At 41.3% G+C, this 23520-nt stretch overlaps 1 protein-coding gene across 6 annotated transcripts in view; it reads left to right on the top strand.

The window, feature by feature from the left end:
- The window catches only part of col7a1 (collagen, type VII, alpha 1), a 90710-nt gene that overhangs the window by 59263 nt on the left and 7927 nt on the right, over positions 1–23520 (top strand). For 4 of the 6 annotated variants that reach the window (XM_078167983.1, XM_078167987.1, XM_078167985.1 and 1 more), the window contains exons 89-115: positions 3772–3807; positions 4027–4086; positions 4202–4246; positions 4334–4369; positions 8486–8521; positions 8612–8671; positions 8740–8865; positions 8954–9025; positions 9322–9357; positions 9445–9504; positions 9619–9663; positions 10009–10044; positions 10187–10222; positions 10550–10606; positions 10721–10792; positions 12140–12211; positions 12343–12378; positions 12484–12564; positions 14565–14618; positions 14916–14969; positions 15080–15142; positions 16225–16287; positions 16429–16545; positions 19660–19737; positions 20026–20079; positions 20226–20274; positions 20496–20857. In XM_078167983.1, the coding sequence (XP_078024109.1) occupies positions 3772–3807; positions 4027–4086; positions 4202–4246; positions 4334–4369; positions 8486–8521; positions 8612–8671; positions 8740–8865; positions 8954–9025; positions 9322–9357; positions 9445–9504; positions 9619–9663; positions 10009–10044; positions 10187–10222; positions 10550–10606; positions 10721–10792; positions 12140–12211; positions 12343–12378; positions 12484–12564; positions 14565–14618; positions 14916–14969; positions 15080–15142; positions 16225–16287; positions 16429–16545; positions 19660–19737; positions 20026–20079; positions 20226–20274; positions 20496–20512 (1551 nt within the window). In that variant the 3' untranslated portion in view covers positions 20513–20857. Of the gene's footprint in view, positions 1–3771; positions 3808–4026; positions 4087–4201; positions 4247–4333; positions 4370–8485; positions 8522–8611; positions 8672–8739; positions 8866–8953; positions 9026–9321; positions 9358–9444; positions 9505–9618; positions 9664–10008; positions 10045–10186; positions 10223–10549; positions 10607–10720; positions 10793–12139; positions 12212–12342; positions 12379–12483; positions 12565–14564; positions 14619–14915; positions 14970–15079; positions 15143–16224; positions 16288–16428; positions 16546–19659; positions 19738–20025; positions 20080–20225; positions 20275–20495; positions 20858–23520 lie in introns of those variants that run through there. The other 2 variants (XM_078167991.1, XM_078167989.1) reach the window with 2 other exon arrangements.

The raw sequence follows: 23520 nt of genomic DNA, 5'->3' as shown, positions 1-23520 counted from the left end.
CAACAGGAAACTGAGGCTGCAATTCACACAGGGTCACCAAAATTAGACAACAGAGGACTGGAAAAACATTGCCTCATGTAATGAGTCTCGATTTCATCAGGATCAGAATTTGGCGTAAGCATAAAAGTACGGATCAATCTTGCCTTGTATCAATGATTCAGGCTGCTGGTGGTGGTGATGTAATGGTGTGGAGCCTATCTTCTCTGCACACTTTTAGCACCATTTGAGCATTGTTTAAACACCACAGTCTACCTGAGTAGTGTTGGTGACTATGTCCATCCCTTTAACACCATAGTGTGCCCATCCTCTAATGGCTTCATCCAGCAGGATAACATGCCAAGTCAAAAATCATCACAAACTGGTTTCTTGAACATGACAATGAGTAAGTAAGTATGAAAGTAAGAAGAAAATATTTATAAAGCCCCTTTCAAAACCTAGGTTGCAAAGTGCTTTACAAAAGCAAAGACGTTAAAAGAACAATGAGTACAACACAAACATTACAATCAGAGAAAACAGCACATAAAAAAACAATTCTCAGCATCACAGCTTAAAATAGAGTTCACAATTCAAGCATAAAAACACTGAAAAAATAGGTTTTCAGCTGTGACTCAAAGCCCTTGAGAGTTTACTGACCTGACTCCCTGGGGAGACGTTCCCTGGGACCCAGAATAGCAAACACACAGTCCCCTCGTGTTTTCAGTCCTGAGCAAGGCACAACAAGGCCCTGTTCAGAGGACCTGATGGGCCTAGCAGGGGTATACAGCATTAGTAGTTCACTTATCTCTCTGGAGCAAGATTGTTCAAAGTCGTATAGATGAGGAGGAGGACCATCGATTGTTAATGAAGTTAATGAAGTGACATCAGTGCCAGGGTGATGTGAGAGTGACATGAGGTCTTAGTGAGTGGTCTCGCTGCAGAGTTTTGGACTAACTGTAACAGCATTTTGGCTTAGGTATGAATAAAAAGCATTATGCAAGGCCAAGCGGGAGGCCATAAAAGCAACAGTGGGTGTATTTTTGCAATATTCCTCAGGTGAAAGTAGCAGGACTAGTCTTGACATGTATATCAAATTTCAGCAAGTAGTCAAAAGTGACTCCTAGGTTTTTACCAAAAGTGTTCACCTTACCTAAATGGCCTCCACAGCCACTAGATTTCAATCCAACAGAGCACTTTTGGGATGAGGTGGAACAAGAGGTTCACATCATGGGTGTGAAGCCGACAAATCCGAAGTAACTAAGTATAAGTAAGTATAGTGTGATGCTGTCATGTCAATATGGACCAAAATCTCTGTTCCCAGCACCTTGTTGAATCTATGCTGCAAGTCATTCTGACGGCAAAGGGGGTCAAATCCGGCACTAGCAAGGTGTACCTAATAAAGTGGCTGTTGAGTGTATATCTTGTAGTAGGTGAGATGGAACAACATCCCTGACTGGTCAGAATATATCTCTAGATATAAAAAGAGAGAGGTTGGAGAACAGTCTTGACAGATATATTGTTAAGTGCTGGTTCAAGATGTTCTTTGGTGTAATCTCACAATCAACATAGAGGAATGCTCCTGTGTTTTATGGTCGAACCATCCTAAGAGCTCCTCATCTTACCATGCATGATCACACACAATAAACCTCTGGTAGGAATATATATTTATGTTCCAGTGTAGCTGTTCCCTTTATTGCTTGAATTTAATATTTCTCATAACACTGTACAACTCAAGCACTTGGCTCCTGGCCTTCAAATGAAAGCTACCTTACCACTGACACTGAAATATTATTACCTGCCAGTTAGTCTGTATTTCAATGACCGCAGACATCTGTTAATAGAGATTGGCTCGATGAGAGGAAGCCTCTGCCAATTCTACTGATGAGGATCTCAATTAAGCCAGATTTCAGCTCAGTGTGACAGAAAATGACAGAGAAGGTCACATGCATTCATAACTTTCTCTGTGCAGAGCTTATCACATCACGAAGAGCCAAAATCATCTGTTTTTCATGCTTTGCTAGACCTGCAGCTCAAGACAGCTCTGTCATTTACAATATCAGTATAGTTACACTGCAGATACCAACACCAATAGGATAAGAATTATCATATGAACCTTTGCTGAACTGCTACCAGACTATTAGTAACCTATGGGTGCACCTGAGCTTAGCTTATAAAACATGCACTGTACTCTAATTTGCTGCTGCTGTGGTGCAGACTCCCCCTCGTCTGAGCCAGGAGCATTCAAACTTTTTCGCCTGAAGCGCAGATTTTTGTAATTCACAACTCAAATCGAACAGGTTTGCTGCCAGATTTCATAATGACATGGAGTAGCACACACGTTTACGAGCCGTTGACTCAAAACTGCAGTGTTTTCCAAGCATTTTGGTAGGAATTCAGTGACTCACTTGTACAGATGTGGAGCAGCTGTTTCACAGATGAAATGTCAGTTTGGCAGTGTGTAGAGAGGCTTGAGCTGTTCCGTTAAGCATCCAAAGTGCATGTTTATTCCACCACAGGAAAGGGGTTGATTACCCTCAATAACAACAAAAAACTTCCCCTGTTTTTATGTTATCAGTGTTATTTTGTTGTTGTCCAAAAAGATATTGTCACACTCCAGTAGTGCTTGTTGCTCAAACCTCTTTTCTTCCTGACCAGTGTTGCTTGTTAAACTGGGTAGAGCAGGTAGCTGTTTGCAAGATCACATGCTACACTAGAGTACCTTTTTGTGGCATTAAAAACATTTAATATGTTGAAGAGAACATTTGTCCTAAGCTCATATATAGTAACTTTTATCAGAGGGAGGGATACAACATGTAACAAAGGTTCCCAGCTATGAACCAGGGATGTTGCAATCACGGCATATGGTATGTGTCTTAACCACTACACCATCAGACAACAATTGTAACACCTCACTGCCAGGAGCTTTTGGGCACCGGTATGTAAGGAGAAAAAGACCCAAACATTGAAGCTTGCTTGCAGGTAGTCGGTATTCGCTGCCACTCCTGCTGTTTGTAATGTTGACATGAATCGTGACGAGTGTCTCGAGCAGCTCCCTCTCACTGCTGACTGCCTCAGGTTCAGCACCTTGGACAGAGCCACAGTGACACTGTCAGTGAGTTCACCAGTTTGATGAATAACCCAGGCAACACTTGCCCATCTGCTCAGCAGCTCCACCATTTGTTCACGCACACACACACACACACACAAAGATGAAGTGACAGAGCATTTTCCACCTCCACAGCTGCAATTGACTTTGATAACAGACGTATCGCTTTCTAAAATACAGCTGCATGTATTTTTTTTAGGGTTCAGTCCTTCTGAGTGCAACAAGAGTTTCCACTTTGCTTCATTTAATATTTCTGACTGAGGCAACATTTCTTGAGGTTGTCATTTTGTCAAGACAGTGCTGAAAACTGCGGGGACAGAGTATCTCCTGAGCGACAATATCAGCGGGTTGTCCCTTGAATAGTCAAGTTTAATTAAAATAGACATATTATTAGCACAAGACTTCATCTCTTAAGTAAGTTGTGAGACCTTTGCCTCCTACAGAGCAGAAAAGTATGGATGGTCAAACACTTCCGCTGTGGTGCAGTGTAATGGTTAGGCAGCAGGAGCTGTGCACTTGTTGGCTGCCCTTGCCAAAGAAGACATTAAGGCTCTTAATCTTTAAGAGCTGGAAAAGCTAATGGCTAATGTGCTGCTTGTATACCAAGGCTTTTAAGTACACATTTCCGTCTTTTCATGAACAGCACAGGTAATTACTATTATTTTCTCCATTTTTCTGCACTCTTACAGGCTGTGGCTGGACCCCCTGGACCCAAAGGGGAGAGGGTGAGTCACTGTTAATGGCATTAACGTCAGAGTAGCTACATGATCCTTGTTTTTTTTCCATTTCAGCTGTAGTATTGACTGCTGTTGAATAAAAAGTGAATATGAATGCATGGCATACTCAATTAAGTTGCTTAACACCGGAAACTGAATAATAATATGCGAGGAAGCAGAGTAGCTTAATGTAGCTGATGTCACTCTCCTGGTTGTGATTGATCACAGGGTCCAAATGGTGTAACGCTGCCAGGCACAGCTGGGGAGAGAGGTCTACCTGGAGAAAAGGTGAGTCTGACTGAAGCATTAGCGCTGACGACCCGCTCTCAGTTAGTGCCAAGATACAGTGTGAAAATGCCAAGTGCTTTTTCATTAACACTGTTTGATAACTGCTGCCTTTCAGGGTAACAGGGGAGACAAAGGTGTTCCTGGCAACAAAGGAGAGAGAGTGAGTAGCAGCATACCGCAGAGCAACACATAATCTTAAAGTTAACACAACAGCGTGCTCACATCGTGTTATCTGTCGTCATACCAGGGAGTGGATGGTGAGCCAGGAGAGCCCGGAGAAGATGTGAGTAATCAGCTTCCACTGTCACTGTTTGTTTTCTGGATTTCGGCTGTGATGTTAGTTTTTAAACAGACTCTGACGTGTTGTGTTACTGAATGTGGTTTTTGTTGTGTTTATACACTGATGAGCCATAACATGAAAACCACTGCCAGGTGAAGTGAATAACATTGTTATAATGAAATGTTCTGCTGGGAAACCTTGGGTCCTGGCATTCATGTGAATACCAGATGACACACACCACTCACCCAAACACTGTTACAGACTACATACTCCCCCTCATGGCCCATGATGCAAAAACTGCTCAGGAATGGCCTGCGGAACGTGACGAAGAGCTCAAGGCATCAACCTGGCCTCAGATTCCCCAGATCCCAATCTGACTGAGTATCTGTGGGACAAGCCAGTGACCCTCAGAGGTTCTGAGTCCATGTCTCAACAGGTGGCATCTTTGGATCGGACTTTGCTCTAACCGGTTAAGGCATTGACACAGGACCTTTGTGGGTGTCCTGCGGTCTCTGCATTGGGGCACTGGCAGCGGATCCTTTGAGTCTTGTGGGTTATGAAGTGCGGTACCAGCATGTCCCACTGATTCTCAATCGGATTGGGGTCAGTGACATTTGGAGGCCAGGTCGACGCCTTGAGCCCTTTGTCACGTTCCTTGGGCCATTGTTCTCAAAAGTCTAAATGCTATCATCTGTCAATGAAGGTTTAATACCACCATTATCATACTATTAGCATTGTGTAAGTTAAGGTAAAATCTTATCAGGATAGGAACAAAGATGTTTGCTAACACACAGATGCTTATGAATGAATGAATGAATGACTATTTTGAGCAAAAACAAACAAATAAAACAAACAAAACATCAACAGACATGCTCAAAAAAAGGTAAGAAGTGTACACTTACATAAACCTACCCCCTTCTCAGTATTCATGTCTCATTTAAAAAGGAAACTGTCAACAACTATTTCAAACTGATTTACAACCATTAATATAGATAAATAAACAACAGTATAAGATGTTAAACATACCAATCCCATCTCAACCAATCCCAGATAAATAAATGAACCAACCCATCAGCATCCCCCCTCGTCATCTGCATACCTCTAAAAAATATTGCATCTGTACATCTTTTTAAAGTGGTAGATGTGCTTCCCTTTACCTCCTCATCTAACCCATTCCATAAATCCTCCCCACACACTGAAACACACATACTTTTCAAGGTTGTACGAACACAGTGGGTTTTTTTAGATTTAATTTTCGTCTTAAATCGTATCCCCCCCTCCTCCCTGCCAATATACATTCTTTGCCTGGAAGTAGGTAATTTCTTACTTTGTACATGATTTGTACTGTTTTAAAGTCCTAAATTTTAATACAAGTGCCTTAAAAAACAGCGTGTCCGTGTGCTCCCTATATCCACTATTGTGTACAATCCTAATGGCTTCTTTTGGTAATATGTGTTATGTTTATAAATTGCTTTTATAGGTGTTACCCAGACACACAATAATTAAGATGTGGTAAAATGAGTTAGAAGTAGATGATATGTACAGATTTATGGTCCAGTTTGTGTCTTGATTTTACCATAACTGCAATGCTCTTGGGGGCTGTGGCTCAGAGGTAGAGCGGGTCATCCAACAATTGGAAAGATCGGGGGTTTGATCCCTGGCTCCTCCTGTCTGCATGTCAAAGTATCCTTGGGCAAGATACTGAGCCCCAAATTGCTCCCAATGATGCTTCCATCAGTGCGTGAGTGTTAAAAACTGATTAGCAGGTGGAACCTTGTATGGTAGCCTCAGCCACCAGTGTATAAAGGTGTGTGCGAATGTGTGAATGTGACTCATAGTGTAAAAAGCGCTTTGAGTGGTTGGATGACTAGAAAGGCATTATAGAAATGCAGGTCCATTTACCATTTGCCAGCCACGGCTGAATGTGACTTATTTGAGGTTTCCAGCTGATTTTGTGATCCAGTATCACTCCCAGAAATGTAATATGTACTGTCAGTTTAACTGAGTATAAAGAGTTAGCTTGTCAATTATAATAGCTGCATCAATTAATTGATAGTTATCAGCAATTAAATTAATGGCCAATTCATTTCACAACTGATTAAATGGTTTGAGTTTTTGTTTTTTAATAAAATTTCTCTGATTCCAGCTTTTTAAATCTGAATACTTTCTGGTTTCTCTACTCCTGTATGACAGTGAACTCATTATCTTTGGGTTGTGGACAAAACAAGACATTTCAAGATGTCATCTTGTTTCTCACCATTTTCTGACATTTTATAGACAAAAAAACATATTGATTAACTGAAAATTAATATAATCATTAGTTACAGCCCCATTGCTTAAGTCTATTTTGAATTTAGTCTTTGTAGAAGAACTATTCATGCAAACTATTATTAATCAGTTATTGAGCCAATGTGTTTTTAGTACCTATGTTCATTTAATTTTTGAACTTAAAACTAACAAAAATACAGCACTCTTGCTCCTTTTAATATCCTCAATGAGAGTTGTTTTGTGAGCTCAATATGCTAAAAATATGTTTCTGGTTTTCACTGTAATGATGTGAAATTCAACAGCCAGCTTGAAATCACCAAGTGCCTCACACTGATGTTTAGCATGTTTCTGCTTGAAGGACCTGCGTACAAATCAGCTCTAAATTTAAAGTTTTACTCATCCTTGTTATGTAACCACATCCTACTTAAACCTGTGTTTTAGTGGCATGGCATTTCTGTTATCCAGAAATCACACAAAGTGCAGTAAAGGTGTAATGATACAGGTAAATGTATGCATTTTTCTACCATGCACTTAAAACTAGGATTCTTTATATCAAACATTGTCTCTCTCTCTTTCTCTTCAGTCTAATTATTTAATCTTACCATAATCAACCATTTTCATACAGCAGTGATATTAAATTCTCCAGACATCCTATCTAAAGGTGTAAGTTGTAACTGAGACCAATCTCCTCTGATAGTCCAGGTTTTCATTATTTGTCGTCCTTGAGGTTAACGAGGCATGTTAAGTGTAATGACAACCAAGCCGCTGACAGTACACTCCCATACTGATGGAACGTGTCTTCACCAGCATGATAATGAATGCCAGACGGATATTTGGGGAGCATGCTGAAATTTGTATCATTATTTAACCCTTAGAGACTCACCATAGACCCATGTTTGTCTTTTTGAAAGCGGGACAGGGTATCTGTTGAGTGATAGCAGGTCAACTGTATATGCCACATATAAGTGGTATACATAATCTAAAAGCTGGAAGCCTTAAGATTAATTTGAGATTCAGCTAATTCCATTTGTTTTTGTCATAAATCTACAATGAATGTATTTTGTTTAGGTTTTTTTTGTTACTTTAAAAGTTTAGAGTGTATAAGGGCATTCCTATGCCCAATTATGTCTTGTAAGTTAGATATTTTTTGGATGATAAGATTTGTTACAGAGATCTGGTGCTAGATTTAATCATTTTGACCACTCAAGAATTAATTAAATAATTCTAATTATTAATCAAGACCATGAGGAACACCACAGAAAAATCCATGCTGTGATTTGGCACCAAAAACCTTTGACATTTTGAGGTTTCTATAACAATTGCATTTCGCGGCTGAGAAACCCCCTTATTGTTAATATACACCTATAAAAACCATGCATCCGAGGGCTCTGGTTTGTGATTGTTAAGTTTCATGAGGCTGTGATTATCCCAGAGGTTAAAATAGGTCATTTTATACAGTGTAGTCAAGTTTCAAAAAATGGGAACTTACGTCATCACACATGAATACAGTTGGGCTCTTTGAATCAACAAGAGTCTCAGCTTTTCAGTTAAACTCAATTTATGCAGTTCCAGGACTGTTTATGTACCCTAGCATGCAGAAATATTCAAATGCATCATTTTTTCAGAATTGGTGAAAATAAATTTTTCATCAGCATAAAGTTGGCATATTCATGGGTACCCACAGAACGCAGTCTTATTCATATACCTTTTGGTGAGAGGTCACTTTGTATCATTGATATTGATTGTTAAAAAAATAGTATATATGTTTCTGTTTGTTGTCCAATCTTGTGTTATTGGTATGAGCCATCAGTTGGTCTTATTTTCGCACCATCATATTTGTTTTTCATGCAGGGGGCAAAAGGATCTTCAGGGCCAAAAGGAGATAAGGTAACTTTCTGTCGTGTTTTTTTTTTTGTTTTTTTTTGCCTGAAATCAAACCCAATCCATGTGACAGTTCTGACATTATGTTTGCTACAGGGAGAGAAGGGCATAGGACAGGAGGGTCCTCCTGGCCGGGATGGGCCTCTAGGTTTAAAGGTGAGTAACGGCATGTGGTGCAGCTTAGGATGATCTACAGTCAAAATGTAACTCTGACTTGATTCCAGGGAGATCCAGGCCTTCCTGGTCCAGCTGGTCCTCCGGGGCTACAGGGGAAGCCAGGTAACAGTGGGCTGCCTGGCCTGAGAGGAGAAATTGGACAACCAGGACCTCCTGGACCACCTGGGGAGAGGGTTGGTGGAGCCACTGATTACACAACACTGGATGTTTTCTGTCTTCATATCTGTGGTTGATTTTAAAGTATTGAGTTCTCATTTTCAGGGTCTCCAAGGCTTTGCAGGCCGCGCAGGAAATGCCGGGCCCCCTGGTCCTGCTGGACCTCCTGGACAGGCAGTGAGTTTAGATCCTGTTTTTATTACACTGTGATTAGTAGTTATCTTCAGCTGTGAAAGTATCCATATTTAGGCTTAATTTTGATCCTACTGCTTTGGATTGTTGTTTGATGACTGCTTATAGGTTGTCTACTAGGTTGTTAAATGTAAAAAACAAGTTTTTAAAAGTAAAAGTCTAAGAAAGAAAGAAAAAGAAAGAAAGAAAGAAAGAAAGAAAGGAAGGAAGGAAGAGCAAGGAAGATGTACAAAAACAGATGTGTGGTCATCGAGTTATACGATCAATTCTTTGTTTTCTAGGGCTCTCCTGGTACCAACGGGGTCAAAGGAGACAAGGTGACTATGCACGCCGACACATATTTCTGCCTGCCTGTTTAAATGTTAATGGATTTCTTGAAGGGTGTATATTATTTCTGTTGCCAGGGGGAAGTTGGCGTTGGACTCACTGGTCCCAGAGGAGAAAGAGGAGAACCAGGGCCGAGGGTAAGACATCCGTTACATCAGTGTATCACTGAAGATCTAATATGAAACTGCCTCTGAGTGACTGAAAATTACACCGGTGTATTCATGTGCCTTTTTCTGTCTTTCATGTCTTAGGGAGAGGAGGGTCGTGCTGGCTTGGATGGAGAGAGGGGGATAACGGTAAATATAAACATTTCTTTTTTTATCTATCACACACGACGTACACTAACAAAGCCTCTCCACTTCAGCTTTCAGCATCCCTGCCAGGAGGTAGTCTGTATGCAGCCATAAAGAGAAAAACACATGCATAAATCTTTACTGTTATGAAAGGACACCGTGTTTTTCATCGTAAACTAATGATTTCAAAGGCCTTGTCCTCCCTCACCCTCACCTACACCTTGAGGAGTCGTGACATCATTTTGATTTCAGTTTTGATGTTGGACCAAAGTAAACATCGCCTAGAGTTAGAAACATGCACTGTGGAGCCGTATGTAATGTGTGTATGTGTGTTTGTGTGTTCATCAGGGTCCACCAGGGATCCGAGGTATTCGAGGAGAGAAGGTGAATACTACCAGTACTTTTTTTCTAATTTTATGTGTCATCATATTAGCTGCATCCTGCGAGCGTTCAGCTCATGTAAAGTAGTGAATTAAATCAACACGCCTGAATGACATGTTTTGCTCTCAATCTTCTTTTTTTCCAGGGAGACATCGGGCTGCAAGGTGACAAAGGAGAGAAGGTGTGTGCATTTTAATATCTAATAAGCTCTGCCACTGCTCCCTCTCTCTCTCTCTCTCTCTCTCTCTCTCTCTCTCTCTCATGTACTTGTTTATATTTGTAAAGACAACATTGCTACAGAAATGGAGGAGGAGGAGGAAAATGCGACACATTGTGTCAGCAGTGGCTGTTTCTTTTTGAAAGAGCAGGAGGAATACATGAATACACACAATGTTAATGAGCTGTGATACTATATGTGACACGGCTTCAGAAAAGGTAACAGGATTGTGTGTTGATGTCTTGGCTTTGGGGTGAAGCCAGATGTTTACAGCTGTACTATCACTCACAGGGGGACACGGTGCTGGTGGGAGGACCTGCTGGAGAAAAGGGCAACAAAGGAGAAACAGTCAGTGAACATCTGGAAGGGTCCAAATGTTGAATATATTCAAATATTCACTTTTGTTTCTACAGTGTGTGTTTGGTTTTGCTTGTTGTGGATGTCACTACTTTTTCATTTTAGGGTGACAGGGGACCCAAAGGTGTTCAGGGAGAAAAAGGGACAAAGGGTCAAGAGGGCCCTCCAGGGGAGCAGGTACTGCTGTGTACTCTTACCGGGATATATGTCATAGTTGGCACCTATTTCAAATTTCTCAATTAAATGGGAGTTATTAATGGTTGTCAGTCTCATAGATATGGGTTAGCAGTGTTCTGCTACAACATCAAGTAGGTTGACACTGCTGTTATCAGCCCATTAAATGCCTGTTTGCATCAGGAGCAAGGGTTAGCTGTAGCTCTATACTTCTTTGTCCTCTCATGTTGGACTGAGGGCAGACTGTACACTACACTGACTCACTATTGCCACTACAGGTACAAGTGGTGTTACAAGACAGGATGATCAGGGGCTAGCTGGTTAGCACGCTCATTTCAGTAAATATTTCTACAACACAATACATAGACATTTTTGACACAATGTTTGTTTTGGGGTGGTTCGTCCATCCGTCCCATTCTTGTGAACGTAATATCTCAAGAACACCTTGAGGGAATTACTATAAATTCGGCACAAACGTTCACTTGGACTCACGTTGGACTCAAAAATGTACTGATTAGATTTTGGTGGTCAAAGGTCAAGGTCACAGTGACCTCGGCTATCTCATTTTTGTGACTTTCCTTCGAATTTGGCACAAAGTTCACTTGGACTCACTGATGAACTGGTTAGATTTTGGTCATCAAAAGGAAAGGTCACTGTGACTTTGAGTCCGTCTCAATCTTGTGAACACAATATCTCAAGAAGGCCTTGAGAGACTTAACTCAAATTTGGCACAAACATCCACTTGAACCCAAGTATGAACTAATTAGAATTTGGTGGTCAAAGGTCAAGGTTTCTGTGACCACTCAAAACTCAAGAATACACATGCAATTATGACAAATTGTCACATAAATGTCGTAAAGGATGAAACAATGAAGTGATGACATTTTATATCCAAAAGGTCAACTCCTCTGTGACATCATATTGTTCTGTAAAAACACTACTTGCCATGAATCAGCGTCATAACTCAGGAACAGAGGTGGAGTCATTTGGTCAGATACTGAATCGGTGAAATTAATCTTTGGTGCCCACCTTGAAACTGATTGTATAGATCTTCTGTGCTGTCAGGGGGGAAGATATGTGTGAAGCATCCATATGTTCACAGACATGGATGTAAACTGTATCTACAACTTGTCTGGTGCACAGAGGCATACAGCTGCAAGGCGGTACTTATAGTTTTTTTAATGTTTTAAACTTAACTTCTGGTGGTATACATAACATTGTACCTTTAACTGTAACGCAACACGAAAATACAATATACTAATACTGGAGTAACCAAAACCCCAAATAAGATGTTGTATTGATATTACAAATATACAATATGCAGATACCTCTGTGTGTATTTGACCTCAGGGACTGAGGGGAGAGCCAGGAGAAAGAGGATCCACTGGATTCCCAGGTGCTCGTGGCCCTGGTGGACAGAAGGCAAGTAACGCTGAGCATGGATGATCATAGTGATTTAATCAGCGTCATATATAATAGCAAAGCCAGTCGGTAGTCAGTACACATAATAATTTGACTGCTATAATTACTGTAATTCTGCCGTCTCTCTGCAGGGAGAAGCCGGTCAACCTGGAGTACCTGGTGAATCGGTCCGTGATTTTAATTAATTCCAAATACAGATTATCTGTTTTCTGTGTGTGGTTTTCTCTTGTTGGTGGACAGAAACAGAACCGGATTTCTGTTTTCTCTTCTAGGGTTTACCAGGGAAAGACGGGCTGACAGGACGCCAGGGGGACAAAGGGGAGTCTGGTATCATAGGATTGAGAGGAATCAAGGTATCATCTGTGTGTGTGTGTGTGTGTGTGTGTGTGTGTGTGTGTTTGCGTGCATGTGCTGTGTGGTTTCAACCTTGAGGCATCTTTCGGGAGTCAGCGATAACAGTCATAACTCAATAACAGCATAAAATTGATATGATTGCAGAGGATTAATACAAATTGTGTCAAAAATATCCACACAGAATATTTGCCTTTACCCGAACATTATGATGATTAACACAGGGAAATGGGTGTTTTGCTCAACCTGATGGAATAAATTCCCATTTTCTTGCACTTTAATTTATTAATTTCAATTTATTCATCTATTTAAACAACTGAACCAATCTAAGATGGGGGGACAATTCAGAGGGGTGGAGGCTGGCTAGTTTTATACATATATATATGTGAGATAAAGATATCTATTGCAAGAGATACCTGAGTACAGCAGACAAGTCACATAAAAAAGTGTGTTGCCAGTCAAACAGCGTCAGCAGCAAACACAGACATCTCTAAAAAGGTACAAGGTTTAAACTTGCTAAGTGGGATGTCACGTTGAAGTCAAGCAAAACTTTATTATTCCACCAGGGGAATTTCATTTGCAGCCACGTACACAAACACATTCATCATAAAAACATAATCACATAATGCAACAGTCTGGGCGAATCACAGAGAAAGAACAGTAGAGATCACTTTGAATGGAGACAGTACAAGCAACAGCTGAATGCAGAATACATCAAGTGCTTAGGTGTTGAGATCACATGCAAATTAAGGCTACTAATTGCTCTGCAAATGAAATTTATTTTGTATCTTTTGTCCTTTTAAGCTGCAACTCTGTGCGCTGAAGGCAGGAGCTCAGACTCCCTCTGCAGGGGGTGATCAGGACAGTCCAATATGGCCTGGGCCTCGGGAGGTCAGAGAGTTGCTGCTGACTCACCCCAATAACTTTTGCTGTTCACTGACAAGCCAGCCAAGCCTGTGCTTATTGGTCAGATTCAGGTTCCCAAATCATGCCACAATACAGAAAGAGAGAGCAGACTCTGTGAAACATCTATAGAACACTAAAAGAGTTCATTTTTCTCAAGAAGCACAGATGTTGTTGGACCTTTTATGAAATCGCATCTAGTTTTGTCTGGAAGCTCAACTTGTTGTCAAACATGGTACCCAAATTTGCATTACCCCCACTTTCATTTATTTGTGACAGCTCACCACAATATCAACACTCCCCACTGATATTTTATTTTTGGAGCTATTCTCTATCTCAGTCACACGCACACAAGCTCCAGAGCACACCAACAGGATAGTTTGTAAATTCAAAGCACTGTTGGAATACACCATTCGGTTCTCCAGAGCACCAGAGAACCACACCTCATGGAGAGGAAGTGCGTACTCAGGCCACTCTGTCTGAGGAAATGGAGCAGCAAACTGCCAAGCTTAGTGAATGTGTGATGAACAGATGAACAGTATCCATTTGTTAATTCATATAGAAAGAGAAGGCTCTATTTCTTCAAATTAGTCAGTTTAGTGTAGAATATCAGATTGCATTTACTACGGACAAAGTTTTATGAATTGCTATCCATCTTTTTAAAGTCTATGAAGAAAAACTGTGTTGAAAACTTCTTGTACATCCATCCAAGTTCACAGGGTGCATTTGAAGTACGCCATCAACTGTGCCTGTGGATTTAGCACGGCTGGACCAGACAACATCAGCCACTCTGAGTCCTCTGAAGCTGTATTGCCACTTGTCTCAACACCCATTATCAGGAGAATGATAGCTCCCAGTTCTGCACCATATCCGTCACTGTTTGGAACTTGCTGGACAAACTGCGTCATGTTCACTCTGTGTGTGTGTGTGTGTGTGTGTGTAAGTGCTCGTGCACAATGATTCAGCCTGAGTGGCAGGTGGAAGGACTGTCTCTGTATAGATGTCGTCCCTGTCTGGCGCGTTTGGAGCATCTTGACCCTTTGTGAATCACAAAGTCTCTTGACGTGCCTCTGTCAATGATGAACTTATGTGTTTCCAGGGTGACCGAGGACCCAAGGGAGCTTGTGGAGGTGATGGACCCAAAGGAGAGAAGGTGGGATTGAAACAGACAGAGAAAATGTGACTTGGTAGCAGGAAGAGGAGAAGAAATAAGCATGAATGAAGAAACTGTAAAGTGATAATTTCACATCCACTGTGATTTTGACTCTGGGTTTTTATTCTGTCCAAATACTGAACAAAGAAACGGAAGCTTGTTAATGTTTCAATAATAGCTGCTGCTTCTGTTGTGATTGTATGTCAAACTTAAATAAGTCGAATGAGTCAGACATTTATGAGCCAAAACTGCCTGGTAAGTGCTTGAAACTGAATGAATTTGAGTGTTTGTGCTCAGGGGGATGGTGGAATTCATGGACGACCAGGCCTACCAGGAAGAAAAGGTGAACAGGTATGAGTAATATCTGTGATGGAAAAGCAAAAAGCACTTTGTTGTGTATCATATGCCTCTGTGTGCACCTTAAGTTTGGGTGTCTACAGATGTGCACTCTCTGTTTTCAGGGGGAAATTGGACCCTCTGGTGCCCCAGGGACCCCCGGAAAAGAGGGACTAGTCGGTCCTAAGGTATGTTCTGTAAAGCTTTTCTTTAAAGGTATACTGTGCAGAAATACTTGGCCACTGGAAAATGGCCAAAATGGTCAGCCCCAGCTTTGTTTACTTGATGTGCCGCCTCACTTTTTTCACTTTTTTTTTTAGCGTTGTGTCCATGATTTTCTTGGTGTCTGTCCTCTTGGATGCTGCTAGTCTGGCACTTCATCGCTCAGTCGCTACATTTTTAAAATGTGCCATCCTCACCTGTGGGGCTGTGCCCAGGAACATCCCAAACACAATAAAATAAGAAGGAAATACAGGCAAAGGGCAGAGTCTCTGCAAATAGAAACATTGCTACAAACTTCTAGCAGGATTCTAGCAAAGTGATGACAGAGAGATAACTAATATATGAGTCTCAGGGCTGAGTATCAGTACCTCAGTATGACAGAAATAACCCAGTACTGAGTAATATCGAAACGTCTCCAGTTAAACAATATCTGTAGTCGGTCCTTTTTGCAGCAGGGGCCTGAGCACGAACTGTCCCCTCTCCCCACCAGATCAGCAGACTCTGTGTTGCTGCTGTCTTCAGAGCCGCTCCTCTCCTGGTGAACAGTCAGTCAATGTCTGCCTGGTTAGCACAAGCTAACACAGTAGCAACAGCTAACATCCAACACTGAACCGTTAATTGTTTTCAACAAAATGAACCGCCAATTAATTACCGTCAGGTAATGTTAGCCATGTGATGCTAAGACTTAGCCCTGTCACTGTGTGTGCAGCCGGGTGGACTCTCACTCATTGTCCTTGGAGCAGAGCTCACGCTCTAGCAATAGCTGCTACGTTCAGAGAGGTGTATTTGACGGAGTTGGCAGTTCAGTGTGTGTTTGAAAGTATGGCTATACTACACAACCCTCCATTTACATTTAGGGTGTCATATGAAGCACTCTGTTGCTATTGGTTTCAATTTAAGGGTGCTGGTGTGGGTAATGGTATCATCATTTTTTAAATAATACCCAGCCCTGATGAATCTACATCATTTTTAGGAAAATCCAACATAGTGTACCTTTAACTAACTATAAAAGTGTCCAACTATAAAGTGTAACCTCTTTCCTTTGTAGGGTGACCGTGGTTTTGATGGGGTTGCAGGACCCAAAGGAGCTCAGGGAGAGAAAGGTGAAAGGGTGAGTTTCTTTAACTTCTGCAGTACAGAGTGTGGATACATACTATATCTAATCTCCATATTATACACATGTACTAACATTGCTCATCCTCACAGCTACAAGAAATCTTGAAACCCCCAACTGTGTCTGTGCTTCATGTAGGGTCCACCTGGCGTACCTGGTCCTCCTGGTCCCAGAGGAACCGATGGAGCCCCTGGCCTGACTGGACCTCTGGGACCACCTGGTGCTAAAGGCCCAGAGGGGCTCCAGGGACAGAAGGTGAGCATTGAATATTTCTTTGGCATGGTGGCAGCTAACTCTCACTTTGGTTACATCTATGGAAGCAGAGGTCTATTAAAGAGAGATGAGATATGCCATAATGACCAGCTAATGGATGCACCATCAGTTTTGACTGTGCACACATCTGATGATGATCTAGCAAAGAAAAATAATGTATTATGGGAACAAGAATAAAGAACAGTGTGGATTGCTCTACTACGCGAGTGCACAAAATAACACCAGCCAGGTGTGTGAGTGGCAACAAAGATAAAACTTTTGTTTCTGACAGTTGTGACATTAAGAATGTGATGTAAGACGGCTATAAAAAGAATACAGTCTTTTTGTGTTCCTCCTTAGTTTGTTCTCTTTCTTCTTCACCTGACTGCTAGTTTTGTTTGATTGCTGTGTATTGCTTCATGATGATTGACAGTTTGATGGGCCCAGGCGTTTGACTGGCTTGTCTGCTGCATCATCAAGTAAATAAAGAAAGCTGGTGACAGGGGAGCAGGGCCATATCAAGTCTCTTTGATGGGCGCAGTTTTTTTTTTTTCTCCAAACTGAAACACTCCCTTGAATCAACCTAGCTGCATTATTTTCCCAGACATATAACAATATTTTTGCTTTGGTGCAGCCTGAAAGGAAGGCTGAGCATGTAATGGAAGAGAATGGAAAACAGTAAAAACTAAGACAAAAAACTGTAGACCTATGATGACACAATATACAGGAGGAAGAGTCTGAAATTAAACATTTACAGCAGACTGTATGTACATGCAAATATTCCCACTACCCACTTTACGAAGGACGATGTTTACAGGACAAACTGAAATAGTTATTACATGTATTTATTTATTTAGGTTTAATGTAGGTACAACGCCTCTATGTACCAGAACTACATCATGACAGTATGAATGTTGTATTCTCTGTAGCCTTCATGTCTACATCACATGAAATCACTTTCAGATACTGTATGTGTGGATTGAAGCAGCGTAAGTTCAGTACATACAGTACTTACCTGTATTTGTTTTCTACAGAGCCATTGGCCATAGAGAGTAGAAAATAAATAAATCAAGGCCACCTTTTGGTTGATTTCGGGCGCACTAGACATGTGTATATACAGAGAGACAGCACAGTGCACTCTACAGTCCCTCCTCCTCACTCCCCTTTGAGAAACCAGTGTTAGAATGTTGTAAAATAACCACAGATACGATTGAACTTGTCTTTTGATTAATTATTCTACACAGCTTCCTCTGCACATCAACAGGCATGTGGGAGATGAACGTATTGAAAACGTTTCACACAGCCCCACAAAAAAATAGTGAATTACTCAAAACTTCTCGCTCTGCATATAACTTCCTCAGGACCATCTGTTCCTGCCAGCCTTTAACCTGGTGTTTAGGATGGACACACAGTAACAGTGTTCAGATGTCATGGTTGCATGCGTCATCTTTTTTTAAACAGGGCTGGCCAAAATGTTACCTGGAGCTTCTCATTTTAAAATATAATACAGATAGATGTGATGCAGGTGCTGCGCTGGACCATTGTGGTGAAGAGGGAGCTGAACTGGGAGGCGAATCTTTCGATTTACTGGTCCATCAACATCCCAACCCTCACCTATGGTCATGAGCTCTGGGTAGTGACCGAAAGAATGAGATCGTAAATACAAGCGGCCGAAATGAGTTTCCTCCGTGGGGTGGCTGGGCTCAGCCTTAGAGATAGGGTAAGGAGCTCAGACATTGGGAGGGAGCTCAGAGTAGAGCTGCTGCTCCTTCGCGTCGAAAGTAAACAGTTGAGGTGGTTCGAGCATCTGATCAGAATGCCTCCTGGGTGCTTCCTGTTAGAGGTGTTCCGGGCATGTCCCAGTGGTAGGAGGCCCTGGGGCAGACCCAGAACATGCTGGAGGGATTACATATCTCATTGCCTGAGAACACCTCGGGGTCCCCCAGGAGGAACTAGAAAGCGTTGCTGGGGTGCTTTGCCCAGCCTGCTAAGTGAATGAAAATGGATGGATGGATGGATGGATGGATGTGATGAGCAATGTGATGTGATAGATAGTGTTCGGGTTCCAAGCTAAATTTAAAAAATAATTTTTGTCACAGGTCCCAGACAACAAAATGTGCCCTCTGAGGAAAACACTCTACAGAATTCCCAAATTTTAAGTGTGTCACGATGGGAAGAGCTCGGTAAAAAAAATTGGATGAAAGTAGCGAATGTGATCAGCCATGATTGTCATACCCTCTAATGATGATAATGTGCCCAAGTGTGCCACCAGTGTGTCTGGGGAGTCTGGCCACGAAATTACCAAAAATGCGTTTGGCATACCCCGACCCACTTGGCAGGGTGCACCTGACTGCAATCTGCCTGTGCTGCTTGGTGCAAAATAATGAGAAACTGTGGAGAATAATTCATCAAAACAACACATTTGACGTGCACGTAAGCACGTGGGGCTTTTGGATTATTTTACTCCAGTCTGATGCTGCTTGCACAAAATATAACCATGGAATCCGCTTTGCATAATTTGGGCTCAACGGTGCACAACATCACTCCAGTAAGAGACTGCAGATGAAACAGATACCTCCTGCCTTTAGATGGCTGGAGAGATAACTACCAAAAAAAGCCCAAACTCAGTCAGTTGGAGCATGCAGAATCTCCTCACAACATGACGTCATCAAACGTTACCTACAATGTTTTGAAGATTGACAGGTCGTAATTGAATCTGGGCCACTGCAAAGATCTAGCTACCAGGTGAGCTAGAGGTTGTCCCGACCTCCAGTGTTCAACCTAAATCTGTGCCTAAGGTCTCCTACCTGCAGGGAGTGAGGCGGTGTGCTGGCTCTCTGTATACACACTTACCTCATGCACACAAATTTACCCAAACGTGGGAACAATTTAATCAAATTCAGGTAACAACATTTTTGCTCTTCATGAGCACTCCTGGGATCTGTAGTTTTCACTGTACCTATGCAAGCAATTCCCACCAGAGATTATGTCTACAGAGGCAGTGGTGCATTTTACAAAACGTTACCTTCTTTTTTTTTACTTACAATGTGAGTTTTATCCAACATCTGTGTTCTGCAGACATGTTGTATGTTTAATGTTGTTATGCTTGTGTGTCAGGGAGAGAGAGGTCCAATAGGTCCCGCCATGGTGGGTCCACGCGGTATCCCAGGAATCCCCGGGGAGCGAGGAGAACCGGTTAGTGTCACACTTTTCTCATGGTTGTTTTCTTGGCAACCATCTTTGGTGGGAAATTACTTGCCAAGTTAAGGGGACCCATATGTGAAATGACAACCACATAATATTAAAGCTTTCCCAGCTTTATTTTGATTTTTGTTTTTTGTATCTATGTAAGTCACAACTGCTGATTTAACCTTTCGCTTTGACTTTGCATATGTGCTGCACCTGGTCTTAGCCTAATAAAGTACTGCGCTGCAAGCCTCTCTGTGGGTCGTGTGTGTGTCCTAATACCTGTCCATGTTGTAGGGAGAGTTGGGGCCAGATGGAGCCAAGGGAGAAAGAGGAGAGCCAGGCATGACGGTCAGTGCTTGAGCCTTACCGCGGGGCTCAATCTGAAGACGCTGACACAAAACAGCACACACACACACTTGCACAGAGTTGATTTTAGGGTTGTGTTTGTAAGTGTGTGTCTTTTGCTCTGTCCCCCCTCTTTATTTTGATTTCAGGAGTTTGAGGTCAGAGAGTACGTTCGCACAGAGATGAGTCAGCACTGTGGTGAGTCTTTCGTGCGGCTTGCATTGCTAATTTATAACAGTTGTCCTCAAGTTGAACTTCAGATGGTGATCACAGCATATGAGTCACAGCCTCAGCTAAACTCTATGAAAGTATGATACAAAAGAAGCTGCAGAGAACTACAACATGCCATGACTCTTGAAGCTGACCTTTTTTATTCCCTCTCTTTCTGCTTCCTTCCTGTCCATCTGTGTGATCCTCAGCGTGTGGAGGTGAGTGAGCCATTCGACTGCAGCAGAAGAGAGAAGGTGGACAGAAGGGCTGTGATGTAGCATGAGTCACAACTATACCACATATGCTGCTGCAGAGTCTGTAGGGAGAGCAGTCAGTCTCATATATTATATATTTTTAGAATGCTTTAGGGCATTTGCCCTCATTAAGGCTACAGTTGGTAACTTTTATGAAAATAACTTTTTGTCATTATGTTGAACCTGTCACTTCATCCACACAGTGTTATACGAGACAGGTAATCTGTGAAAAAATCAGGTTCCTCCACATCCTCCCATTGCCTGTGATGATCATCGCTAGAATCTACCACGGTGCACCAAAAACAACCAGCCAGAGCTGAGAAGTCTCCAACACAGCTGTCAGTCACTGCTCATGAATTGTGGTCAAACTGTCAAACTAGGCAGCGCCCATCAAATATGAATTAAAATTCTGTTACTCGGTCACCTATTTCTCTCCTCAAATATTTTCAGAGCATATTTTAGTGTACTGTTTAGCTGTTAAATGAGAAAGTTTGTTACCTAGCTGCCATGTTGGAAATAGTTTAGCGATGCACTAAGCACCTTCATCGGGCCAGGGCAAAGTTTCTCATTTTACAGCTAAACAGTACACTAAAATATGTGTGTGAAAACATTTGAGGAGACAAAATGTATTGCACATTTAGATAGAAAAGAACAGACAGTAAAATAAAAACACTTTACATGTGCAGAAAGGTTTTAAAGATACATATCTTCCACACAATTAACACTACTGAGGGGAAATACACAGAACATCAGTAAATCAGTGCTCTGCAGAAACACAGCAGCCACACAACTCAGTGATAATTTATATTGGACCAAATCTTTTTGTCATTAAATCACCTTAAAGTTTCTTTATGTGTTGGGACAAAGACACAGAGTCCCTTAAAAAGTTCATGTTCCATAGTTGGACTCCATGGTATCTCAATTCCTCTTGAGGTTTGATACATGGGTAAATAAAGGTTATTGGTTTGTTTCATTGTATAGAAACTAACCTGAGAATTACATGTTTAAAAAAAAAAATTTGATCATATTTGATTAGCACTGCCTGGTTTGACTGTTTAACTGCAGCTCACGAGCCGTGATTGACGGTTGCGTTCGAGACTCCTCTAATGGGTTGTTTTCATTCATGTGCAGTAATGCCATTAGAAGCTCTGCGAGGAGGCAGAGGAACATGATTTTTTTCACAGATCATCTGTCTCATGTATTGCTACGTGGATGTAGTGATAGGATCAATAAATATGACAAAAGTTAGTTGTACAAAAGTTATGAATTACAGCTTGAAGCTTTTGTGTGCGGTTTAAATGATCATTTAAACTCATGCACACAAAAATAACACAAGTACATTGCCTGCTCGGCGGCATTGGTTTGAACAAAGTTAACAAGGTGAAGTAAAATGTGCTTATTGTCCAAGATTTTTTAAGATAAATCTTAAAAAATCTTAGAATTGGCCTGAAATATCTTCTACCGTGCATGGATGTTTTGTGACGTTACTCATTTACTTTAACTTTTTGCTATCAAGTGTCTTCCTGAAAAGCTTTAATATACACTTGATCTTTTTGACAAATCCATTTGACCAGACACAGTGCTATAACCAAGGCAATGGCCTTTAATTATACAGTGGAAACCACTTACAGTGATCAGGGTTACAGTGATTAAATGCTTGTTGCTTAAATATTTTGCTTTTATTAATTAAGTAATCCACTTACAGTGTTCATTTTGGATCTTTATGTACATGGCAACACATGGAAAAACATTTTAAAACTACAGTTATCTTTTTTACTTTAAACACATGATAGTTTGCCTCACAGAAACCCGTCCGCTTCCAAATGGGCTAGTGCTGTGTGCACATTGAAATCATGACGGGAAAAAGACTAATTTCTCCAAATGAAAAACGTAGTTCCCTAGAAGTTCCCATCAAAGTGCCAAAAATGAGTCAACAAGATGCAGCAGCGAAACTTAATGTTCCTCAGGCTACCTTGTGTAGTCCACTAAAACACCAAGATACACTCGTGGCTGCCAATGATGGAGACAGAAAATGAAAGTACCTGTTTTTTAAGCCGCCCTCGTCCACATAATGACCCTCCTTACTTTATATTCATGTTATAAATGTACAAATGTTGGTTAGATTGTAATCTGCACGAGAAAAAAAAGAAATCGAAAAACATTTGTTTATGATAATAATGTACTTATAGTGATCAATTTGATCTGGACAGACGTGATAACTGGAAGAGTTTTCCACTTTATAATGTACTATATAAACACAGTCAAGAGTTCAAAAACTTCCAGCGCACACTAGAATATCAGGATTGACACAAAGTTTATTCAGAAATGTTTAACAACAAAAGGAGCGATCAGCGAATCTGATGACGCAACAAGCGAAACGCGTTGTTCGCTCCTTTTGTTGTTAAACATTTTTGAATAAACTTTGTGTCAATCCTGATATTCTAGTGTGCGCTGGAAGTTTTTGAACTCTTGACTGTGATTTATCCTGCACCAGCTGGCACCTAGAAGAAGCACTGCGCCGCTGTGCACAGGGATTTACTTTTTTTTTTTTACTATATAAACATGTTGGACTGAACATTACACTTTACCCAGTCAATGAGAATGGATATCATTACATATGTAGAGTAAATTAAAAAGGATTTAAGTGTTATATCAGCAGAAATGGTTTATAACATTCCGAACTATGTTTTCATTAGTTTGTTTCGACCTTAAAATAAGAACTATTATAAGGCTGTTATTTCGTTACCTTAGAATGAGCAGTTTTGCCTACATACGGAGCAAGTCCTTCCCCATGGAAGTAGCCCAGAACAGACAAACCAAACACTGGCCCTAGATAAGGCCATTCATGTTTCCATGTCGACGAACATAGTTCTCCTACACACTTGCCACACAGGAGAAATTGTTCTGCAACCTCACCACTAGATGGCACTGAATCCTACACACTGGACCTCTAAAAGAAAATTATTGGAAACCCCAAAAT

Source organism: Epinephelus lanceolatus, chromosome 1 (genome assembly GCF_041903045.1).
Source record: "Epinephelus lanceolatus isolate andai-2023 chromosome 1, ASM4190304v1, whole genome shotgun sequence".
NCBI classification, from domain to species: domain Eukaryota; kingdom Metazoa; phylum Chordata; class Actinopteri; order Perciformes; family Serranidae; genus Epinephelus; species Epinephelus lanceolatus.
This window is presented reverse-complemented; position numbering and strand designations above follow the sequence as displayed.